Below are 24,332 nucleotides of genomic sequence, written 5' to 3'. Positions count from 1 at the left end.
TATACCTCTAATATCTTATTGCAATATTTTCTTTGAAACTCAGTCCCGTCTCAACGACGACTTAGCGTCAGCTTAAATTTATTTAACATTTTTACTAACTTTTACCACAAAACCTTATGCATCGGTAAAATCTTAGGTAAAATAGGTAGGTACCTAACAATTTGAAAGTGGAAAACAAAATATTATACTTTTAAATAAGGTTAAAAGGTGCCGATTAGCTTATAATAGACAAAAACGAACTACTTCAGTAATATAGGTACTTTTACAGAACCTAGTACATATATTATAACTAGATTGATAATGTATTACCTGTGGTATTACATATTGATATGCAAAGTATAATGACTCATTTCTAAAGAATTCAATATAATAAGTAACATTAGCACCGATTCGTTTTTAAAAATTGAACATTAATTATGTTTTTTTGAAACAGAAACTTTAAAGCTGAATGAATATAAAAAGTCAATTTTATCACTATTAGGAAGCTATTATATTTTAAAAATTAACTCCAAAGCAAAAGCAATAACGATGTAAACCATTGCCAACTTAAAAGATTACCTACATAAATGATAAATTACGAGTTTAAATGAGAAATTACGATTTTTCTGTAAGAAAAATATTTAAATACAATCCTAGCATAATTTGTACTTAATAAAGAAATGTAAATTATTAAATTTGAACACAGTCAATTATTACACTATTAATCTTTCCACTAAAATAAAAGAATAACAAATTTAGGATCAAAACAATATCTGATCACCGGGCTAAAAATAATCATGAATAAGGCACAACTACAATATTATTGTAATACTGTGAATTAGGTATATTATGTGAATATTATATACAAGTTCGGGTATAGGTATTTTTTTTATTATACATAATAAATAATAATATTTGCGTTTTCCAACTTGGTTAAACCCGTACATGATACGCATACGTATAATTTACAGGTTTATCGATGCCATAATCCATAATAATTTTTGATTAAGGCAAAAGTTTTATCTATGCTTTATCAAGTGCCAAACCATTGATAGAAAATAGTACTAACTATAGAGTTATAGACGATTCAACAAAAAAAAAAACTTCTAAAAATGCTATGGAGAGAAAATAATTAAGCTTCAAAAGCTCGTCTTAAACCATTTCATGAAAATCATATCATATTCGCAAAATGTGTATTATATACAAAACTATCTACACGTTTTCCTATTAGACCGGGAGATACTGACACAAAATTTCGAGTCATTTGTAACAAGGATGGCGGTTCTACAGGGGTCTTAGTACGCAATGACAAAAAGAAAAATGATGGTGTGAACGCTGGTACCGGTGGCTTAGTCGCGTGGGCGTTTGTCGAACTCGTCGGAAAAATAGCGAAAGTCAAACGATTTGTAACACAAAAATTTTAGAATTTGCCGATAGCCCATAAAAAAGTAGTAGGCGGTAGTGTCATGCCATACTTTTCCGGTGTGACTTACAGCCCGCCATACCGACGCGAATGTGTTGATTTAAATAAAACAATCATTCAACCATTTGTACCAGGCTAACTTTTGCACAGGTAACTATCGTCGTGCAGCCATTTACGAAAATCGCCATGCCATACTTTTCGGACGATTCCAAATGGTCGCCATACCGCCGAAAATCTGCAAAAAATTTTTATTTCGCCAAACTTTTTGTACCAGTATTGCATTTGGATTTTTGGAGAGTATTTGATAAAATGTGACCATTATTATATTTGCCATACTTGTAGTAGGGGGAAAAAGTGCTGTCATACTTGAAAACTTAATTTATTATTAATTTATATAAGTGAAGATTTCCAACACATAGATCTTTGAAATTTTGTATTTATATTTGTTGATCCTCAAACTTACAGGAAAAATAAGTGCCATACTGTTACAAATCGTTTGACTTTCGCTATTTTCCGACGAGTTCGACTAACGCCCACGCGACTAAGCCTCCGGTACCAGCGTTCACGCCATCGTTTTTCTTTTTGTCATTGCGTACTAAGACCCCTGTAGAACCGCCATCCTGTTACAAATGACTCGAAATTTTGTGTCAGTATCTCCCGGTCTATATATACCTACAATAATGAAAATTTTGCGATAATTGGTGAATTTTATAAATTCAAATCATATAACTAAAAGATGTATAAACCAAAGCTTAATTTCGCGAGTAGCCTCATCTGGGGGTGTAACTCAGTGGTAGAGTGTCTGCTTCGCATGCTGAAAGTCCTGGGTTCAAATCCCAGCACCTCCAGCCAATAACTTTTTTTTTTTTTTAATTAATTTTTATGATATTTGTTACATTAAAAAGAAAAGTTACTGAAACAACTCTCTTGTAATTTATATTTTTTTCTAATATTAGTAATAATAAAAAGAATCATAATTACAAACAAAACAATTCTACAATATGAATTCCTTGCAAGCATTACTAATTATGTATAAATAATAATAATATATAGTACGGTGCAGTCAAACACTGACGTAGAATTTTAATTAGTTAAGAATTTCCAGAATGTTCGAGTTGAACATATAGGTACCTAGTAGTTGCAGAATTTCCGTTGAAGCGATTAATGAAGCTTACAGCGCCATCTGTTGACGCATACTAAAAGTACTGCAGTGCAAACATAGCGACATCTAGTATCTATTTGAGTAAAAAAAAGTATTAAAAAGGTAACTTATAAAAAAATCACAATGGCAGAGTTTCATAAGCACATTGACAATGCTAACACCATCCGTAACGAATTCTGCTACAAATTAATAGTATCCAGATTCTTGTAATTAGTACTAAAAAACCTGCTTGACTTGTGTACATGACCGTACTAAGCTACGGTAATAAGCACTATCTAAGAATCCATCCTATCCTAGTAATAATATAAATAATATAAATTGTGAGGATAGAAGGTACTTGGCAGTAATGTAGCGTCTGTACCAGAATAACACATAAGCTATATAATTACTGTTTTTGCCGTTATTTACTAGGCTTTGCGGATTTACTAGGTACTATTGCTAAAGAATTTTATATGTGCATATGTTTTTCATGATATAAACGGTATTTTTTACAGAATAGTATTATGTGGTATTAAGTAGTTATATTATCTGTGTTATTACAATAATTGATTAATAATCATCTTTACCTTTTTCGGTCCCCGAAATGTTGATTGCAATGGGTATGGAGAATGGGATAGTACCTAGGTCCTAGATAGATAAGGGTAAAATAAAAACACAAATAATAATGTAATATTTTAATGAAAATTCAACTAAACGTATAAATCTTATTTATACTTACAATAAACAGTAAGTGGGTAAATATTTACATTTAAATAAGGTGACACTCAGTACATTGCGTGTCCCCAAAATTGCACTAACAAAATATGGGATACCTGAATAAGGGCATCCTTGTGATACGAACGATGTTTAGAATTAGAAAATTAAACTTTTCACTTATTAAAAATAGGAGTTATCTTTAAAAATAAAGTCAAGAAAACACTTCGAATTAACTAGTGCGTACAAAATATCTAACAACGTTTAAAAAATTTCCCATTTGTTGTATGTCGCTGTAATTTTCCTTATTTTCGGCAAACATTCCAAATACTTAATTAGATTCAATGATGCAAACGAGTTATTCAAATTGCTGTTTGTTGATAAAATTATACATAACTTTCCACAATTGAAGGATTGGAAAGTCATGTGTAATGACGTCAAAGCGTGCGTTGTTTCCGCTGGACTATCGCACATTAATTGTAAATTAGGGTCACACACCTCTAGATCCCAATAAAAAATAATAATATCATACATAATCAGAAGAAGTAGCGCGCATGTCCTGAACTGTGTGACCTTAAACCAGATTTACATCGTATTTGAAAATATTTGTGTATGAAATCCAAACATCGTTCATATAGTCGTAGTATTACGATTATAGTGTATATTATTATCAATTACAACGCAGTCTTACACCGTGAACGCGGGTTACACCGCTAGTGAAACTACGTCTACAATACAGTGAGCTACCAACTTCTATAAGTATACTGTTAAATGTAAAGAGACCAATAAACAACCTTTTTATGGAGATATTGCAAATAATTCTATTTGATATCAAACCTGTCCGATCATCCCCCGTACCATGATGTCTTAAAGCAGTATTTGTTCCTGTATGGATATATGACAGCGTCTACGTGTACTATATTATTATATAGGTCGTCTACAACCATCACTTTCCTGCACTGGGAATAATTAGACAACATGGTAACAGGTAACCCCTTAAAAATTATGAAATCCCGACTCCATTATCCATATTAAAAATGAAAGACAGATAAGTAATTGCGATCTACAAATACCAAAGTAAATAGTAATATAGCTATATTAATGAATTTGCTGTTAATTTATGTTACTTAACATAAACAAAGTAAACTTTGTAATAAAAAACTAATTACTTAATTGATTAGTTTCCTTAATCTTTAAAACACAAAACGAGATTCTATGACATTGAAGTAAATCTTGTACAATGTAATATACTTAAAAGTGAGATTCAGATATGTAATATCAATCTAAATAAACATATGTTGGAATAAATGGTTTCTTTCTTTCTTTCTTTCTATATATCTTAGGTAAGCAGCACAATGAGAAATAAATAAAAAAGTACTTTTATTTGCAAACCACGTCAATACAATTGACGTGCGTAACCGATATCTATAAAAATACAATTTATTTGATAATGTTCAATTACAAACACAAGATAAAATCTATTATGCAGATAGAATAAAAACAACAAAGTCCCCTGTAGAGTTATATCGCCGATTAATTTTACAACTGATAATCATTTTCACGGGTAATTACTAATGAGTTTATTGTACGTTATAAGTATTTTATAATAATATGTATTTAGGGTTCTCTATTGGCATAGGAAAAGAGACCTGTAGGTTTTCACGGCAAGATTATGAGACTATATTTTAGACAACATGTGGAGGTAACTAGCACTTATTGTTTTAATTTTAGGTATATTGTTATTATTTTTTTTTACAAAAGTTGACCACTCACAGAATTGGTACAATTAAGAATAAAAATTTAGGGACTGTTTCTTGGTCTCTACTCACCAACAGTATTTCTACATGCTACCAATAAAATGACGCTAATAGTATAATAAAGATGGCCTCGCCTATATACGAAACGATAACAACACTAGACTAATGCATAGTGCTATTGACAGAGATCATAGGTGTATGTACTACTTATTTATTTATTTTTTTGATCTATAGTAAATTGGTCAGAAAATATTAAAAAAAAATATAGAGTTTTAGTACAAGTGTTTTACGATATAATTCAGTATTTTGTGTACTACACAAACAATTACAATCATAATATTATAGTCTAAGAATATAGTAGATAGCATTTAAGGAAGAAAATATGTTTTGAGCAACCTCTATCAGTTTCAGTATCTTAAACTTTTTAAACAGAAAAACTTAGATTACAAAATAAAAGGCAGATGGAGCATGTCAATCGTCCATCGCCCTTGTCAAAGAAAATACGAAATCAAAAACGAATACGAACCTCCGCCAGTGCTATAGCGATTCTAGTGTCATGCAATACGTCAAAAGTGGTTTGATATTTTAGTAAAAAAATGCTGTCTTGTGATATTAAAACGCTGTAAAATTTGTTCCCGAAAACAAACAAAAAGATAAAACATCGTTTTACAGGTTTTCTGTAGATTATTTGGCTTATTTAATTTTGTATACAAATAATAATTTTACATATACGAAGGAATTCAAAACTTCAACGTATGCTGCCAGTATTTTGAAAATGAATTTGCCATTTTTAGGGGTAAAATGGTAAAATGGTTATAAGATCGTTCGGGGTAGTGCTGTTGGATTTTTCGATCGTGAATGTGATTATTTGTATAGTTCAATAAAGGTTCATGATCATTATTAGATTATTTTAATAAGCATTATACATTGTTTTGTTACTTTTATAAAAAACGTCATAGTCGTTTTCGCTCGCGATTTAATTCATGTGAACTCCATGATGGATATGATGACAATAAAATGTCCCGCATTCTCGACTAAAAACTACCGCTATTCGCATTCATATGTTTTGAAAAATAAAAACTTTTTTTAAGTAATGTAATTTATTTTATTTAAAAATTGAATAAAATTATTTTGTCCATATGTCCATATATAACTTTAGTAGATAGGTGCTTTATGTAACAAAATAATTTTTACAATATTATAAAATAATATCATAAACCTAAAATGAATTTATATTAAAATAAAAATTAAAACATGACTGCTAAATTTATGTAGCCTACGTCACTACCACCACTACCTTCATAATTCAGATGATTGCAATGACACCTCACAACTCAAAATCGATCCAACAGTTTATACTGCAGGGCGTGTCAAAGAAATATTATACATTCATAAACTCGAAAAACATAACCCTCTTTCTTCCGTAGTCGGGCAAAAATTTGGGAAATTTTTCAATATCTGGCAACATAACACGCACACAGAAGCACCGTGTTCGTACAGTGCAACGGCAAAATGACAGCACACATAGCTTTAGGGAAATGACGATAAATCATTCGGTTTAGTTCGGCAACGCTCCATCTGTCTTTTATTTTGTAATCTAAGCAGAAAAAACATAATGTATGAATCGTGTCTTAAATCCATTAGAACTGATAATTAATTTCATAACATAGTTTTTCATGCTTGGTGTCATTCAACTTTTAACCTTAAGAAATTTTAATTTTGCATACAATTTTTTTTACCAAAAGATGCCACTTTTAGAGCAAAGGTCGCTCGTCACAAGGATGCTGTGATATACGTTTCTATTTGATATAATCCTTTTGTATAAAAATGAAAATTACAAAAATGTAATTATAACAACCCAAAGATATTAATTGTTTCAAAGTAAACTATGACTTAATTTATTTTGTTACAACCCAGCACAATGATCTCTGTCAATAAAACATGATCGTGGTTAAATGTCGACTAGACTAGAAACTTGGAGGGATTTGTCAAGGAAAGTATGGAAGAACTACCAAACTTACTTGCATCTAGACGTTATTTTCTAATACACAAATATTTATAGTAATATTTTTCAAAAATTGCATAAATATTATGTTTTATAATGCTTGCTTATGCTACAATTCCGTGCATATTTCGAATAATAAAAAATATTTGACTTTGTGAATACCATAACATTGACATAATATTAAAAGTATCAGAAATAAAGAGAGTTATGCAATCAATAAGTATGTGTTTACTGACTTATTCAAACATGTCATGTGTCCCGTTATCATGATAATAAGGCTAATTAATGTATTCAGTGCAACACGAAACTTGGTTAATTAAGATATATTTTTAGCATAATTAGAACAAAGAACTATGACAAGAACAGGTTTATTTAAAAATGAGATTATAAAATTAACTATTGAAAAAATAAACATATGAATTAGGTAAGTAATATTTTTAAATAATATTAAGTATATAATATGTATTTTATAAAATATTTTACCGAAGATGCAGGATACACGTACGACGTACGTACCTAAAGAAAAAGGTCCTTCGAGCATATACTGAATAGTTAACATGAGGACACACACACAAAGATGATTTGAGCACAATAAACCAGATGCAAGTAAGTATCTACATGGATATGTAAACAAAAACATCTAATTCGCTAATATTTGGCAAGGAATGGAAAACATCGACTAGAGGGAATCGAGGCGAGTCCGCTGCACCGCCAATAAAGCGGACTGCTGCTGCAGACTCTTGCGCAGCCCTTCCAGGGTTTGTAACACCTGCAATGTTTAGGGGTACACATAACAAACATATAAATATAATTATTGTTACCTTGAATTAATATTGACTCTATACGTGTTAAAAAAAATATGAGATGATTAAGACTGCTTTCCTCAAGTATTTCTGAAATCAGCAACCCATATAATATTATAACGTTCCCACTGCTGGGACACGAGCCTGTTATGGAGGTACAAGGCATAACAAACATATAAAAATAAAAAAATATATAAATTGTTACCTTGAATTAATGTTTTGCATTAACGTATTTGGCGCTAATAAAAAACTATGACTGTTTTCCTTAATTAACTAGGTAACTTCTTTAAATATTTAAATTTACAAATGTATTAATTCATAATTAAAAATTTAAGTGTTTTATTAATTACAAGATTTTGATTTATTCGACTGAAAATATGGTTCCTGTATTCAAAGAAAAATATATAAATATAAATATAATAAAATAAACTGCTAATATTCAGGTATTTTCAGATAGGAAGGGAAGCATTCTTTTAAAATAAATTAAAATTTTAATTTAACACATAACACAGGTAAAATTCATATTATTCAATTGACATACCTACTACGCGATCCAACTAGCAATAGGATCGATAGAGCGCCATATTGTGACGTCACAGTCGTTATTTTCAAATTTATTTATAATCAAGTCATAAAATGTATTTAAACTTGATGTGAATCTTGAAGAGTCAGAAAAAAACCGTAATTGAAATGCAAAGCATTTCTTGTAAAATATATTTTTCAGATGATTTTTGCAGATTTGGATGCTCTTACCTCTTCCCGGGCGTACATTTTGCGTTTCGGCGGCTCCGAGTGCGGTCGATCGGTAGGGGAGGGTGGGTAGTGCGCGCGGGGCGGGGGGGCCGCTAGGGGGGAGCGCCGCGGGGCAGGGGAGTGCCGGCGGGGAGCCTCGGGGGAGTTGGCGCGCATGAAGTTCGTGATGTGCGTGCGCTCCGGGCTGCGGCGCGGACAGTCCACCTTGAATGGTAAGGGCGCGTTATGACCACAGGGATGAGACTGATCTTTGTGATCATAATGCTGGGAACGGCGAAAAACCATTGTGTACCTACATTCTTTAAATGATTGAGTATCACGAAAATGACAGTGCTATCCGTAACTTATCAATCTAGAAACTACCCTCTCGCATGTCGAAATACCGGCTCCCGGTGTAAACAAATTTTCGCCGTGTATGTCGATATACCGGGGGCCGGTGTGGGTTCGAGTGTTTTGTTTTTTAGTATAAACAACCTCATTGTATATCACCCTATCCTTTCTGACACATTACAAATGCTTATAGAAGAAACAGGCCGGCTAGTGACGCCAAAACACGAGCAGCGCTAGTGAAAAAAATTTAAACACGCGTCATTCAAAACTCCGTCATCGCACGTGGTGACTACGTATTTTTGTTTTGGTGAAAACTTGTTCTAATCTTAAAGTGATTCGCTGAATATTAAAAGCAACGATGGATGGGTTATTAAATATTGATTATATATACTAATTATATAATAGTTCTGTTAATTTTCACTAAAATTCGGTCTGTAACTATCAGCATGTGCAAGGTCGAACGCGTGATGACGATTTTATTGTCGTTATATTTCAGCCAGAAATGGATAAAAAGGTAAGTTGATATTAGATCTAAAACGTAAAACTACTTAGTTTTGATATATTTCATAGGGTAGCATTATATTTGTTTCAAAAACATGAAAATACGTAGTGAAATATGATACTACGTAGTATCATACCGGGAGCCGGTACGTCGACAGATTGCGTATTTTTAGGATGCTACCTAAGTATGGATATGCCTCAGGAATATTTTTGTATGCATTAAAATTTTAATTGATTGCTGACTGCTACATTACCGAAATATGACCAGAATAGATGTTTTGAATGTATGATAGTAAAAAACAAACACATCTATTAAGAGCCATGCCTTGAAAATATTATGTTTTACGAAAAGTCGTATCCATACTTTTATAGCCTCCAGGTACCAAAATGAACAATTTTTTGCTACTTTTAACAACTTATATCTTGAAATATTTCTTAGAACTGTACTGTTCTGTTGATTTGTTTTGATGCTTTAATCTATCTAAATCTTAGAAAATGTCTAAAAGTTCCGTTAGTTGCAATATTTTTTCCAAAAACTATGTTTTTAAATGTACATAATTTTTGACCCAAATTTTTGAGTTATTTTTGTTTAGCTCCTACTCAAGATATTTATAATATAGTGCTGCGATACTTTCGTAATACATAGTTTATAAGCTTAAGTTTCTAATAAACAAAACATCGTGTCCAAATCGGCATGCGTCATTTAAAATTAGGTTGAAATACGATACCCACTTTTGATGACTCGTTCAAGTGGCGGTTTTTTGTGACGATATTAAGATCGTGTGTTGTGTAAAAAATTTGTATGGTGGCACTTGAATTTTGTGTTGTATTTTAAACCTAATGTGATAAGTTGTAAATAAAATGTTTTAATTACTTCCAAATGTTGTTTTAATTCAAATTATAACCGAAACTTATCTAAATATCACACTACCCTCTGTTGAAAGTTCTGTGTTAGCTTTAATTGAGTATTTATATAGAAATGGTTGAAAGTGAATAAAGATTATTCAATTTACAATAAGATTTATAACTTGAATTAACTTGATTCGTACTAGATACGGAGAAAATCGAGTTAATGTAAAAGTCTATCTCAAAATTTCGCTGTCTGTCGACCATACCGGCTCCCGGTATGACGGATAGGGAAAATCGGAAAAATGCAAGAAAAATGTCATCGACATCCTAAAGGCTACAAAACATTGAAATTGTTAAATTCAACAGAAATTAAATAAATTAGAAACCCTCACTCAGCTTTTTTACGCCGTTCGTTGGAGTATCATGCTTAACATAATATTTTGTAGAATTTAATAAATATTTGACACAAGTAGTTACATAACACTTTAACGTGAGGATCCATTCCGTAGGAAATGAGTGGAATACACGAAAACAATTCAGAATGGAGTCAGTACTGGGCTTGTATTGAATTTGAAGTCTATAATGTCTCGATGTGGACCGATCTTCACGTTTACCTCACTATTGTATTTAAAATTATTTTATTTTTAAAAAGTTATAAGAAACAAGAAATAAGTTTTTTATTTTTATTTTTTTAGGTGGCTGATTTTACTAACAGTAGTTCAACCGCTCCTGGAGTTGAAGAATAAAAATTCGAGTCCATAAATAGGTACTTAATTTCTTTATGAATATAACCTAAGCTAACTTATGGGCCATAAACAAGATTTACACAAAAACAAGATATGTAAACAAAGCATGCATGAGACTTACCAGTTACCACAACACAACACTCGAAGCTGTGTAGAACGAAAGGTTGAGAGCATAAACACTATCTTTTACAAATAACATTACAAGTGTAGCGTTTTGCCTCTCATCCCCTCAGACCACATTCGATGATGATGAATGGAGTGATAAATAGTTAAATAAGTTATTGATAATCCATAAATTGATTAAACTGAACACATGTTGCCATCGTTTCTACGTTAATTAGTTACTTATGTAAAATTATTCACGTAGTACTATTATGAATGTAATAACAAGTAATAGTAGGTACTGATATACCTACATTTAAGATTAAAATTGAATTAAAACTTATTAGTCTACAGTAATTCTATAAACATAGAAAGTTGACCTGAGTTTAATTTCATAAAATTGCTTTCCTCTTCTTTAAAAATTCAACATTATCGAAGAAAATCAATTAAAATATATTTCACAAACTACAAAACCTCAGTAGATATAAGCTCTGGTTTTATATTGCTCTATGTAGCTACTAGCAGTTCACACAACTTTGCAATAAATTGTTTACCAAACTTCCATTTAGCTCCAAATATGTGACAGCGTTTCAAATTTCAATTAATTTTGTTTTAATCGTTAAATTCTTGTTAAATTATTAGAACATGTCTCAAGATTCCAGAATTGATATTAAAATTCTAATATTAGATTTCAAACCTGCAGAAGTAGAACTTTTGGTATGTTTTATGGTTCTTTATAAACTGAAGCTAAAGCCTCAAATTTATTTCTGTCTATCAGATCGAGTGAGATTCAAAAGATGCACACGTCATTTCCAGCTCTGTATAAATTTCAACAGCTCTCTCTTTGTTAAAATGTTTCTCTACACAAACCACAATCATAGAGCTAACTAGAAGTTTGCACTACTCTATCCTCAAATATACGTCTCACACGCCAATTCCAGGTCTACACTAACCTCAGTGGCTCTAAGCTCCACGACTCTAGGGTTGTGTGGAGGCTCTATCGGGGCTCTTGATACAGTGACGAGTAGTTTTTCTGCTTCACGTATTAATTCCCGGTATTTCCGTTCTGCTTCTCTATCGGCTTCAAGTAGAGGGTCTCGCTCGCGGACTGGAGGCGCGGAGGGCGCTTGGCGACGCCGCATGCGTGGTGGAGTGGCTCCTGGAATGTTGAAACTAAACTTTAATATGTACTAGTTTTAGTTGCATCATACTTTTGTGAATACAATGAATGTTGTAAATATTTGTATTATTTTATTTAAGTACTTATAATATTATAATACTTGCAGTATTTTCCATGTACTGTAATTACAGTAAAATAATTTATCAGAAATTTAATAAAATTTAAGATATTAAGACGTAGTTTTTTAATTATTGATTATATATTTTCTTATGTATTTTTGGATATAATTAAGAACTCCTGCTACAAAAGAAAAAGCAAACATTCCTATATAAAAATGTACAAACATAATAAAATACGTAAATTATAAATTATAATGTATGCATCAAACCTAAGCATCAAACTATCCTACCTACTGTTTCACTGCTAATTTCCAAATGTTAAATAAATGATAATTATTAATCAATAATCATAAAATTATTGAACAAGCACTCACCAGCAGATCGTGGAGGCCGTCTCGGTGGCCTACGCCGCCTCGCGCGCCTCCTGCCCGGCGACGCACTGCTATCAGCTTCATCCTCATCCCCACCATCCAACCCTGTATCTCCATCCGAATCAACCTCCGCATCCGATAAAATAGCCGTTTCCTGCCCTCGAGGCCTTATACCCCGATACTCTTCATCACTAGAGGCCCCTCTATAGTACGGCGAGCGGTACAACTCAGGGGATAAGCGAGGGGATAGACAGGGGGAATAGTGTGGGGATACGTGCGGGGATACATGTGGGGATATGTGTGGGGACATGCGTGGGGACATGCGTGGGGATATGTGCGGTGACATGCGTGGGGATTGGTGTGGGGATAGATGCGGGGATAAGTGTGGAGAAAAGTGAGGGGATAGGTGAGGTGATCTGAAATTAAACAATTGAAATTATACAATTCATCTTTTTTAAAAGTAATATATTGTACCCTTTACCAAAACAATGTAAAAGCACATAATAATATTATGTTTAACACATAAAACATTATTACATAATATATTTGTTACATATTTTATAATTTATGTATAAAATTAATTATAATAAAATTAATAAAGATGGCATATAACCACAGATTACTAAATAGTTACTGGTACGGCATTATTTACCTTGGTCCATACTTAGTATGCGAATCCAGTGAATAAGGAGCATGATGCAGCACCGGCTGCTGTGGTATCTGCAGCGAGTGCTGATACAGCAAGTGTAGCGGCTTCTTCCTCAAGGCTGGTGAGTTGGTCCCTAGCCAGGGGTTGGTGCGTATCCTGCTTCGAGGGCGAGGGGACGGAGTCGCGCATACTGGAGGTTCTGGGATGTACTTGCGGCTTTGTACACTGGAGCGCCGCTGGAATTTTATGAAATTATTGTGTTGATAAACTCATATTATATTACATTATACATATTACAATTTATTAGTTATTTTATTAAGCCTATTATCGGCAAAAAAAATTGATAAGCACAATGAGTATGATTGTTTAATAAAGCTAAAATTGTCAAATCAGCATTTCCTCTGAAACTTTATCAAATTACGAATTCAAATAACTGCATGGAATAAACATTGTTATGAATAACTAAAAAGGTAATTGATTAATAGTAATTTTAAATATATTTTTTTGCTAAGTAAACGCCTCTCCTTATTTTACTAATATTATATTGTATTTGACTAAAACATGTATAAGTTTGTTAAATTAAATAACTACATAATAAATAGTCAAGCGGCCCTCTATAAAGTAAGAGGGCCTTACAAAAATTGCGCTCGGACTCCCAGCCGGCAGCCGGGCGCGGGTGGTTTAACCAATGGGTGTCAGCATCAGTGCTCTCACTTTACGATCACTGCGCACTATGCTCCCCAAGACAAGGAAGGACTTCCTCAAGAAATTGGGGTATACTTGTCAACTCTTGGAAACATTTCATAAGCGCGATTCAGAGTACTACTAGCGTCATCTAGCGGAATACGGTAATAATTACTGATAACTTTAACTATATTTTAAATGCATTCTTTTTCTTTTTAATTTATAATTTAACATGATATTACACATCATTCAATATTTAAAACACTAAATACTATAAACGTTCATTAAACTGTATTTCGAGATATAGGCTTAAAAATATACATACCTATTATGTAAGTACAATCTTTTCACAATATCAGCGTTTTTCATAATACAAGATGGATAAAATCAAGGAAGATTGTCAAGGAAAATCCCTTATCCCTTACAAGACGGATGGGCTGGGTCCTTGAAACAACCAAAAATGTAGGTATAACAAAGAATGATAGCTACATTACAATATGTATAACGGAAGCCGGCTCTTAATCCGAAACGTCAAGATTCTCTCCATCACGAAAAAAGCTAATTTATTTATTCCCGAGCACGGTTCAGGACAGACTGATACAAAAACAAATCGAGTTACTTTGTGTCTCGAAGTTAATAGACTATTAACTTTATATTGGTTTTGCTTGAGCGTCCCTTGACAATTTGATCCGGTCCAGTTAATTAATAACGTAAACTCATGAACGCTTCAATACGTTTTCTAACAATAGAAATATATTCACGTCACTGATAACACAATGGATAGTATAATCCGAATTTAACTAACATAACAATGAATTATTATCAATCATCCGACTACGTGAGCTAGTTGTTAAAATATACTTACGTTTTAGTAATATAGGAATACTAGCTAACCGCCCGCGGCTTCGCCCGCTTTGTCTAAAACCTAATAAATTAAATACTAAAACCTTCATCTTGAATCACTCTATTTATTAAAAAAAACCGCATCAAAATCCGTTGCGTAGTTTTAAAGATTTAAGCATACAAAGGGACATAGGGACAGAGAAAGCGACTTTGTTTTATACAGTATACCTACTATACTGTACTATACTATGTAGATTGTAGTGAGTAGTGATGATGATGATGAATTAACAGTCAACAGATAATAATCTAGCCTCAAACTATGTAGTTAAAATAAAAATGGGAGCTCACCGATGCGATGGGAGCTTAATGGGAACGTATATGTTTCAAAATTCAAATATTGATTAGATACTAACAATTCCATGAAATATCATTTTTCTCGGTACCTAATCGATAATAATTATATAAACTGTTATCTTGAAACGTAATGGACCTTACAGTAAATAAGTACATGTAATGTAACAGTAAAGGTAGCTTTCGAGGATGTAGGTCTCCACTTCGCTCTAAACCAGCACTTAAAATATGAGAAACAATTACCATATGGACGGATTACGGAATTATCGAATTCAGAAATTCTAAATACTTCCGATTTAGAATCCTTGTATTCAGCGAAAATTACATCCATTTATCAATGTCCGCTGCAATTACAACGCAATAAATATAATGAATTTTTTATTATTCCCTAATCCCTTCCTGCAGGTATATTATTAGCTCTCGCATAAAGGGTTACATTTTCAGCTATAACCACGTTACCGCACCTTTATCGAACGCTTTGCGTATGCAGGAACCAACTAATGGAATTTACTCCGACGTGAGCGATGAACGTATTTTCGGATACATTTCCACGAACATACGAAAATACTTCTTATTTGCATGTAGTAAAAGCTGAAATTGACACAAATTGCCCTCATTAATCCAGGATTAGTTAACCCTCGCTATTAAACTTTAACTCCTACCTAAATTCAATTTTCCTAATTCGTAACGACGTAATTTACAAAGTTGTTCATAAATCGTTGGCTCATGTGTAATTATGCGGTAAATTCGTTCTTTGTAACTTTCTGCAATTATTAAGGCATTTATTCACAAAAGCAAAAAATTAATGGCAATTATTTTTTCTATATTAATAATGAACGATAACCACTTATAACTATAACAGTCAAGTTCCGTAGTTCGTAGCACATCTACGAGTATGTTGTATTTTCTTATTCTTAGGAACTCGGTACTTTTTAATGTTTAATTTCACTGTACCTAGTAAGTAGTATCTAATCTGTGACTGTACTTATTAATAATAGGTATATATATTCTTTATATCCAATAATAAATATTAAGTTACATCTGTTAATTAAAAGCTCGTTAAAATCCGTTTGTGATAAGTATTTTCTACATTTTAATAACCTTTATTGATTCCATGAACAATGTATACATACAGCAAAGAAAAACATTTATTGAAAATCTATTACGTGCTTTTGAATTAGAATAAGGCAGTTTTTATTTATTCGTAAATACTATTCCAAACAAGGGCGGATCCAGCTTTAGTGCCAGGGGGGGGTCACATAGACGTGGTCAATTTTCAAAAGCTATATTTTGGTAATTTAATTGATACGTAGATTTAAAAAAAATGGTCAAGTGCGAGTCGGATTGGCGAACCAAGAGTTCCGTACAAACATTTTTATATGTTTTAATATTAAATTTATGCTTTTTGCGATTTTTCCTTTATCTGTGCTATAAGACGTAAGTTTCTATTAAATAAAGATTAAATATCAAGATTCTGTGTTCACGGGAAGTACCCTGTAGGTTTTGATTCCTGGCAACACTTGCGAATGTTGATAAGCATGAAATGTATGTTTTAGCAATTTTTCCTCCATCTGTGCTGACATTGCTTTTAACCAAATTTCAGAACTCTGTGTTCACAGGAAGTAGTACAATACCTATAGATTTTGATTCCCTTGCGATAATGTCGAAATTTGCGATAATTTACGGCATAAACGGCTGTATCTTTTGATTGCGTTGGCTTATAAGTTTTATTTTTTCACAGCTATAAGGAACCGTAGATTTGAGTATTCGGTATGAATTTCAGATTGATACCTCCACGCGTTCCTGAGAAAAAGGGTCTTGACAGGCAGACAAACTTGAAAAATATATATTTTTTGCAATTATTCCTGTATCTGTACTATAAGATGTTGCTTTGTACCGAATTTCAAGATTCTGAGTTTACGGAAAGTACCCTGTAGGTTTTGAGTTTTGATTCCCTTGCGAATGTCGAAATTTGCAAAATTTTTCGGCATTTACGGCTGTATCTCCTGATTCGTTGACATAGAAGTTTGATTTTATTATAGCGTAAAGGTATTATAGACTTGAGTTTTTGGTATGAATATCAAGTTAATACATGTCAGCGTTCATGAGTAACAGGGTTGTAAGTTAACATTTTTTAAAAATATTTTTTTATATTATAATCTAAGGAAAAATTCATGCTTTTCGCAATTAGTACCTAAACAAAGTCGTTGTCTCTGTGCCTATGTATGATTTAATCTTTTGATTTCTTAGGGAGTGTCGAAAAATTTCAGCAATTACAGCTGCATCATTTGATTGCTTTGGCTAAAACGTTTGAATTTTTCACAGCATCAAGGGACCGTAGACCGTAGGATTTCGACATTAGCAAGGGAATCAATACCTGCAGAGAGCACCCTGTCCCGTAAACACAGTCTTGAAATTGAGTAAAAAGTATCGTGTTATAGCACAGATGTAGTAATAACTGCGAAAACCCTAATTATTTAATTAAATTAAATAAAAATATATTTTTTTAATAATTTTAAACTTACAATCCCTTTACTCATGAACGTCTACATGCATTTAATTGATATTCACATCAGAACTCAGGTCTATAATAACTTAAATCTGTTATTTAATTCAAATTCTATGTCAACGCAATCTGAAGAAAAAGCAATTAGAGCCGCATATTCTGACTCTGTAATATATTCTGTAACTACTTGCAAGGGAATCATCAATCAAAACCTACAAGGTACTTCCCGTGAACACAGTCTTGAAATAATTTGGAAAATCCAAAAGTGCACGCCTCATAATTTTTTTTTAATAAATATTTATTAATTATTATTTTTGTTTATTTAATAACAATTAAACCACATCGAATCAGACCCTGAAAAATGAAAGGGTTCTATTCCTGAGCATACTCAAGCGTAAGAGAAAAAAAAAGACTCGATTAGTAAAGTATTTCGGTCGCTATCGTGTTAACAAGAAAAAGGATCCGCACATACAGACACACGGACGTCCAAGACAGAACTTTTTTAAACTGTTTTTAACTAGTTTAAATAACAAAAATGACATCAAAAATATCATGAACGTTAAAAATAGTGTTTTTTCTTAATATGTGTGTGTATGTATTATCTTACAAGTGCAATGTATGATACATAAAGACATTTTAAGTTTGAAAAATCAGATGTTTTGCGCGAAGTGACAGTAGTACCCACCTCAACGCTTCGCTTATGAGGCGTGCAATTTGGTTAAAAGCAACGACTTAAGCACTTACAAGCACAGATAAAGAAAAAAATCCTTTAAACAAAATTGTAAGATACAACATAATGAAAAAATATGTTTGCTCGGAGTCCTCGGTGCGTAGTCCGACGCGCACTTGGCCGATTTTTTGATGTAATTTGACTGTATTTTATAGTGTTCATTTAAAAAAATTTTTGCTATTTTGTGTCTTATCCACGAACTGGGATATTTCGATATTTGAGGTTTTGTGTGAAAAGTGTAACAGCAAAAGTTGTAGAAAAAAAATTAATTACATATCTACAACTTTACCATTACACTTTATTCCGCAGTTATAGCTTTTTTTTTAAATCGAAAAACCTGTTATTTTTCCTTAAATTACGACCACAGGTCGACCCTAATAAACTTTTTCTATAATTTTTGTTATATTCTCTTCCGTTACCGTTTGTAATTGATTACATTGTTCTATATTACTTTTATGTCTCAAAATTCAATAAAAACGTCATATTGAACAGTATTAATTTTTTAATTTAAAAATGTTAATATTAAATTAGTGGTCCACTTAGGTCGTGGACCTAGCCCAGGGGGGGGTCATGACCCCGTGACCCCCCCCCTGGATCCGCGCTTGATTCCAAATGTGGTTTCCATTCCCACTTCACATATTACTCAATCCAACTTTCCACTCGCAATAAAACCGCAGCCTCAAAAAGTTCACGAGAACCGCGAATGCATTTGAAAGTGGCATCAAAATAGCACTCAACGAAGGTGTTAAAAGATAAAAATCTTCAATAGGGACTATTACTGTCTAACGCCCTTAAGCCCTTACGCTGGCGCACCTACGTGGGAGCCGGGAGTCGGGACCGCATCACTTATTTCTATTTACGGCACACCCCTGTCATCTACCTGTCCTCGTATGAAAATAAAAGGGAACAGCTACATGCAAATGTCACCTCACTTGCTTTTGTTTACGCTAGTCTTGGCCGCTTCGTAGTGGATATGTTTGTGGTATAGGATGTAAGAGATGACGGTATTGCTTTTAGAAATGTTAGAGAAATATAAAATATCTACGATGTATATCATACATATAAGATAGGATTTTTTCAATAATCATTGGTAATCATTCAACGTGAGAAACAAAATGACTACTTATCAACTTCTTCATGCACATGGGATATTTTATTTTACATTAATTTTAAACAATTTCTCCAATAAATTGAATAGTATGTGAATTCCCCTGCCTCTTGAAAATTACTGTTCCTATTATGCAGGAGCGAGAATTCTAAAGCGTTGCGCACATTTATGAATGAGAGTTGTGGAATGTTGCGGATGTTAGAACATGCTTTGTACGAAATTCCCACCTTTGATCTTACCTTAGCTGGTTCGTGGTACAGGTGTGTGGTCGGAGGCGTAGGCGGTGGCGGGGGAGCCACAAGCGGAGCGGCGAGTGGAGCGGGAAGAGTCCCAGGAGACGTTCCATCTGTAGAATATCCCGTGCTATACGCGCTTTCAGGCGACGACAGATGCGGCGGGGCTGGCAGGCCGGTAGTGGGAGGGGAGGGCTGCTTCGTTTGTTTCTGTTTACGTTTCTTTGCCCGCCCCAATTGCGCTTCCATCCATGACTTGAGCCGCGCGCCCAGCATGCCGCCGCCGGCACCTGCTGCAGAATAAATAACGAATTCAACCCTCTGCCAAAACAACCAGGACATGCATAGATAGCCTTTTTATAAGATTTCCTTTTGTGAAAATAGTTTTACAACATTAAGCGCTGAACTCAATACGCGAATTAAGGTATAATTGGCTTCCAATAAAACTGTCGCTGACAAATAACGTAACCAGAGTATAAATTAGCAATTAACATAAAAATTCGTCCAACAACCATCAACCGAGCTGTTAACCCCAGTCAGCTTTAAATGGAAAATAACTATCAAATCGATGAAGCCAATCCATCGCTTCATTGCTTCAGGCTGAATACATTACGGCTTTAACTTCGTTCGCTTTATGATTTTTAATTTCATCAACCACCAGGCTGATGAAATGACTGAGGGGATAAATAAGTTCTTTATTTTAAAAATAATTTATGATAAATTAGAATAACAAACAATCTTCTTTATATTATCATGTGTGTATTTTAATGTACCCGGTTCATTTTAGCTACATTCATTTTCCAAGTCGAAGTAAGAACAATATAGTCGCGATCTTGGTAATTCGTAGAGGGGTAAAAACATATTCACGCGCATAAAGGGCGCTTGTGAGAAATTATAAAAGGTTTTAGAGAAACTGTTATGTTAAACGAAGAACAAAAGCGGTACAATTGTTATGCCAACATCCGTTCCACTTTCCTCTTATCGAACCTTTTGAACTTAATAAAATGTGTAATAAAATGTTTTAGTGCTCTGTCACATGTCGTTCGTACCACGGATGAATTGTCGACGACTCAAGGCAATCCCTCGCATAAAATTTAGTTTTATCGACAGTTTGTTCATGGCAATCTCGTTGATTTCGTGTACATGCGAAACAGAATTGATTTCATTCACTCAGAGTGCTCGAATGTAGTTCGGGAATAAAGGAAAATAAAATTGCTTCTTATTCTATGCTCGAGAGAATCGGTTCCATCACATCGAAATGATTAAAGTCGACCGCATTGATAGGCAACCGCGCTGATATTTCTTTATTAAAATGTTTCATAACAGTGCTTTATACTCCAAAATGAAGTAAGTGTTGTGATATATTATGCGTTATTTTCGGTTATGTGAACCAAACTCCTTATGAAAAACCTTTTACGATATTTTATTATTTCTTTTTATTTCCTATGACTTGAGAGCAGGTTTTCGCATTAACCATTGTACCAACAAAAGTCCCTGGAAATATTTGCACAGTTATCCGTTATTAATTTCCAGTTGAGAAGAATTTATGAACATGCGACAAAAGGGGTCGTTCTATAGAAAGGGCGAACATTTTAGGTCATTAAAAATATCATTATTTCCTAAGCGAGCGGGATACTTTCCCTTTGCAAGAAGACCTGACCCAAAAACTTTGTTATATGGCTGACCTGTAAAAACTTAAAAACAATGACTTCACGTTTAACATTTATGAGGTTTGCAGATGAGTTCTTTGAAAAATATAAAATCATTATTGTCTATAATATACCTACATATTACAGCCCTACAACAAAAAAAGGAGTGCTCTAAATATTGGGGCTGGCAATACATTCAGCAATTCATCGAAAAAATGCATAAATAAAAAGGAAATTAATTGAATACAAAGAATATGAATTAACAATTTCACTTACGACATTTAAGTATAAAGACATAATACAGAACGTTGCAAAAAGTATGTAAAAAGCTCCAACTCAGCGGTTTTTGGCAGCACAAATAAGGGCTGTCACATTAAGTAACACAATACTTCGTCTGCTTAATAAATGTCTCGAGTCTGACGGTTTGTCATTAGCTAGCTATACACAGCCATTGTCCGCCCGCACGGTTTTGTATTTCAGGAAAAACTGCCGATCGTAAAAGAGCTTCAAGAACCTTCGTCTTTATCAAAGGAATGTCGCATTCAAATTGAAATATTCCCCGCGACCCGATATAACTTCATTAATTTGTGTTTTCAAAGCAGAAATAATCAATGCTGACGTGTTTTCTTACGGGGATATCATTCGTGGGGAAAGCATTCGTGTTATAGAGTCTAAGAATCATTAATTTTACCAATATTATAAGCATTTTTGTACATCAAACTATTAAGTTGTACACAGATTAGAATATTGGTTTTTTGTGAACACGTTTGGGTTTTAAACAAATTTTGGACGAAACAGGCATAGACGAGACAAGTAGCATACTAATATGGCTGAATTGCCATAGGGCACGTTCAGTATAAATACATGTACTTACAACCGTTTTATAACGTAAAATCTATTAAATTGTTTAAACATTTAAATTATAGCTACAATCGTAGATCGTAATTATAATGTAGCTTCAACACAAAACGATATTTCACATTAGCAGTATTAAAATGTTTAAATGAGTAAAGTGAATAAAATCCTTGTGAATGAAAGTGAATGAAAGTGAATAAGATTATTATTCTAAACACCAGGGGAAGAGCCCATTACGATTCAATATAATCAAAGTAACCAATACTCAATTTGCTGCACGCCGCGCCCATATCCATAACGTAAGCTCGTCACTTATTATATCGACACCCTTGTACGCCGTGGAAAAGACGAATGAGAGTAGCTTATTCGGAAGGGAAAACTTACGGGATTTACCCAATATTAGCAATCTATTATCCGACCGCAAATACTTTTCGACGATGCTGAAAAGCTTATTTTATCGCCCTGTCAAGCAAATTGCTTTTATATAGCCTTTAGGTTTAATTATAACGTATTTTGTTGTTGTCAAAGGAACTGTTGATGTTGCAAGTTATTTTTTCTGTAAGCTATAACTTACTGTAAATATTATAAAAGTTGCGTTATATATGCATTTATGCGGCAGACACAATAAAGAGAAGTGCGAAAAGCAACAGAATAAAAATGAAAATATCCGTCGCGATGAAAAATGTAAAAAGTACGGAGTGTCCTTCCGTCTGTCTGCGATAAACTTAATATAACATAGAAGTATGTACTTTGGTCTAACATCACGCTTTTTCTTTGAATGATAAAATAAAAATGAAGAGCACTTATATTTTAAGAATGGAAAGCTCCTCGTAGCAACAATGAAACACTCGAATCAAATTGTGAAATAACTCGCGTATTGCACGACGAATTTTACCCACAAAATATAAAATTACTTCGGGCTAAGTGCCATGACCTCTGAGACTTGACATGTTAAAACCAAGAGGCGGATGAAGACAGCGGGACTTAATTAATAAATCACGTATTCATTTATGCGAGAGATGGCTTGTAATGTGAGGAAAAACCCTATCTCGCAGAATATGAAATTATTTGATGTAGACGTATGTAAAAGTGACTTTTTATATTGAATCCCTTATCTTTATTTGCATTTTATAACGTGTCTGTATTTTGATATTCACCAAGATGATTAAATGTAGTATGTACTGTGTTATAAGCTTTTATGTATTACCATCCTATATTGTAAGCTATATTTGATAGACAAATGATTAAAACAAAAATTAAACGACCATGTCCAAGAAGCGAAATGTATGAAATAATGTAGCGCAAAAATGACTAGGTACTCGTTATAAAATACAGACACTTGTTTGCATCCAAACTTGAGCGTACAAGTTCATTAATATTCTGGACTAACAATATCTGAATGAGTGCCAAAACAAAACTATCCAAGTTATAAAAGGCAATGACCTCAGCACTGTTACGGTCAAAGCTCTACATATACCATTCCGAACGTTCTTCGTAATGTCTTAAACCTATTACATAATGTGATATATGCTCACACATAGTATTCTTTCACTTATTGAGATACTAGAAACTCATAATTTGATTAGGCTTTTAGGCCAAGCCAAGTCTAATTATATTGAGCGGTGAGCCTAATTTACCTAGATGTTGTGCAATATTTATCGTAGTCATTTATTAATCCTTTCTTAAGTATTCTTATCGAAAATTAGACGAACGAAGTTTATAATATATGAGAAAAATGGCTACAAAACACATTTACGGTGAGTATTAATTGAAAAAAAGAAATGTTGAGTGAAAATGCTGGGTAGAAAATGTCTGCTGCAGGGATATCAGGCTAATTACGTCGCATCCATTGACATCGCTCGTTGCTCGTTTTTATAGCAATTTCTGTAGTATAAAAGCAACTCGCAACAATTACTCTCTGCTGTCTTTTACGATTATAGAAATAAGTTATTTTTAACTTTAGTTTCTTTTAATGCTACCTTCGTGATAAAAATGTTTAACTACTCGTACT

At 33.2% G+C, this 24,332-nt stretch overlaps 1 protein-coding gene and 2 non-coding genes across 5 annotated transcripts; 1 reads left to right on the top strand and 2 right to left on the bottom strand.

Annotated features, from left to right (window-relative positions):
* Positions 1-2,178: 2,178 nt before the first annotated feature.
* On the top strand, positions 2,179-2,250 carry TRNAA-CGC (transfer RNA alanine (anticodon CGC)). The gene has a single exon. It is a non-coding gene; the product is annotated as a tRNA-Ala (tRNA).
* Positions 2,251-7,569: 5,319 nt separating this feature from the next.
* On the bottom strand, positions 7,570-20,093 carry LOC149487598 (uncharacterized). Of its 3 annotated transcripts, none has more exons than XM_089695867.1 (7): positions 19,824-20,093; positions 13,366-13,598; positions 13,073-13,129; positions 12,717-12,964; positions 12,057-12,262; positions 8,576-8,779; positions 7,570-7,788 (listed from the first exon to the last, which is right to left on the bottom strand). In XM_089695867.1, exons 1-7 carry the CDS (start codon positions 20,091-20,093, stop codon positions 7,699-7,701), a joined length of 1,308 nt encoding a protein of 435 aa, XP_089551993.1. In that variant the 3' UTR covers positions 7,570-7,698. The 3 variants fall into 3 exon arrangements, with proteins under 3 accessions (XP_089551993.1, XP_089551994.1, XP_089551992.1); XM_089695868.1 differs by having other exon boundaries at positions 12,717-12,952; positions 13,085-13,129; XM_089695866.1 differs by having other exon boundaries at positions 12,717-13,129.
* Positions 13,993-14,118, bottom strand: LOC149487599 (U4atac minor spliceosomal RNA). Its single transcript, XR_016315814.1, has one exon. It is a non-coding gene; the product is annotated as a U4atac minor spliceosomal RNA (small nuclear RNA).
* Positions 20,094-24,332: the final 4,239 nt, after the last annotated feature.

The sequence above is a fragment of the Colias philodice genome, chromosome 6, assembly GCF_061535455.1.
Source record: "Colias philodice isolate Cphi_HAF_F1 chromosome 6, ilColPhil1 Martin Lab GWU primary, whole genome shotgun sequence".
In the NCBI taxonomy this organism is placed as follows: Eukaryota; Metazoa; Arthropoda; class Insecta; order Lepidoptera; family Pieridae; genus Colias; species Colias philodice.
This window is presented reverse-complemented; position numbering and strand designations above follow the sequence as displayed.

Coding starts and splice junctions, on each gene's coding strand:
- LOC149487598 (XM_089695866.1), bottom strand. CDS start 20,093: ATGCTGGGCGCGCGGCTCAAGTCATGGATGGAAGCGCAATTGGGGCGG. Junction 12,263..12,716: donor ACGGCCTCCACGATCTGCTG/GTGAGTGCTTGT, acceptor TCAACATTCCAG/GAGCCACTCCACCACGCATG. Junction 8,780..12,056: donor TGGAGCTTAGAGCCACTGAG/GTTAGTGTAGAC, acceptor TTACCATTCAAG/GTGGACTGTCCGCGCCGCAG.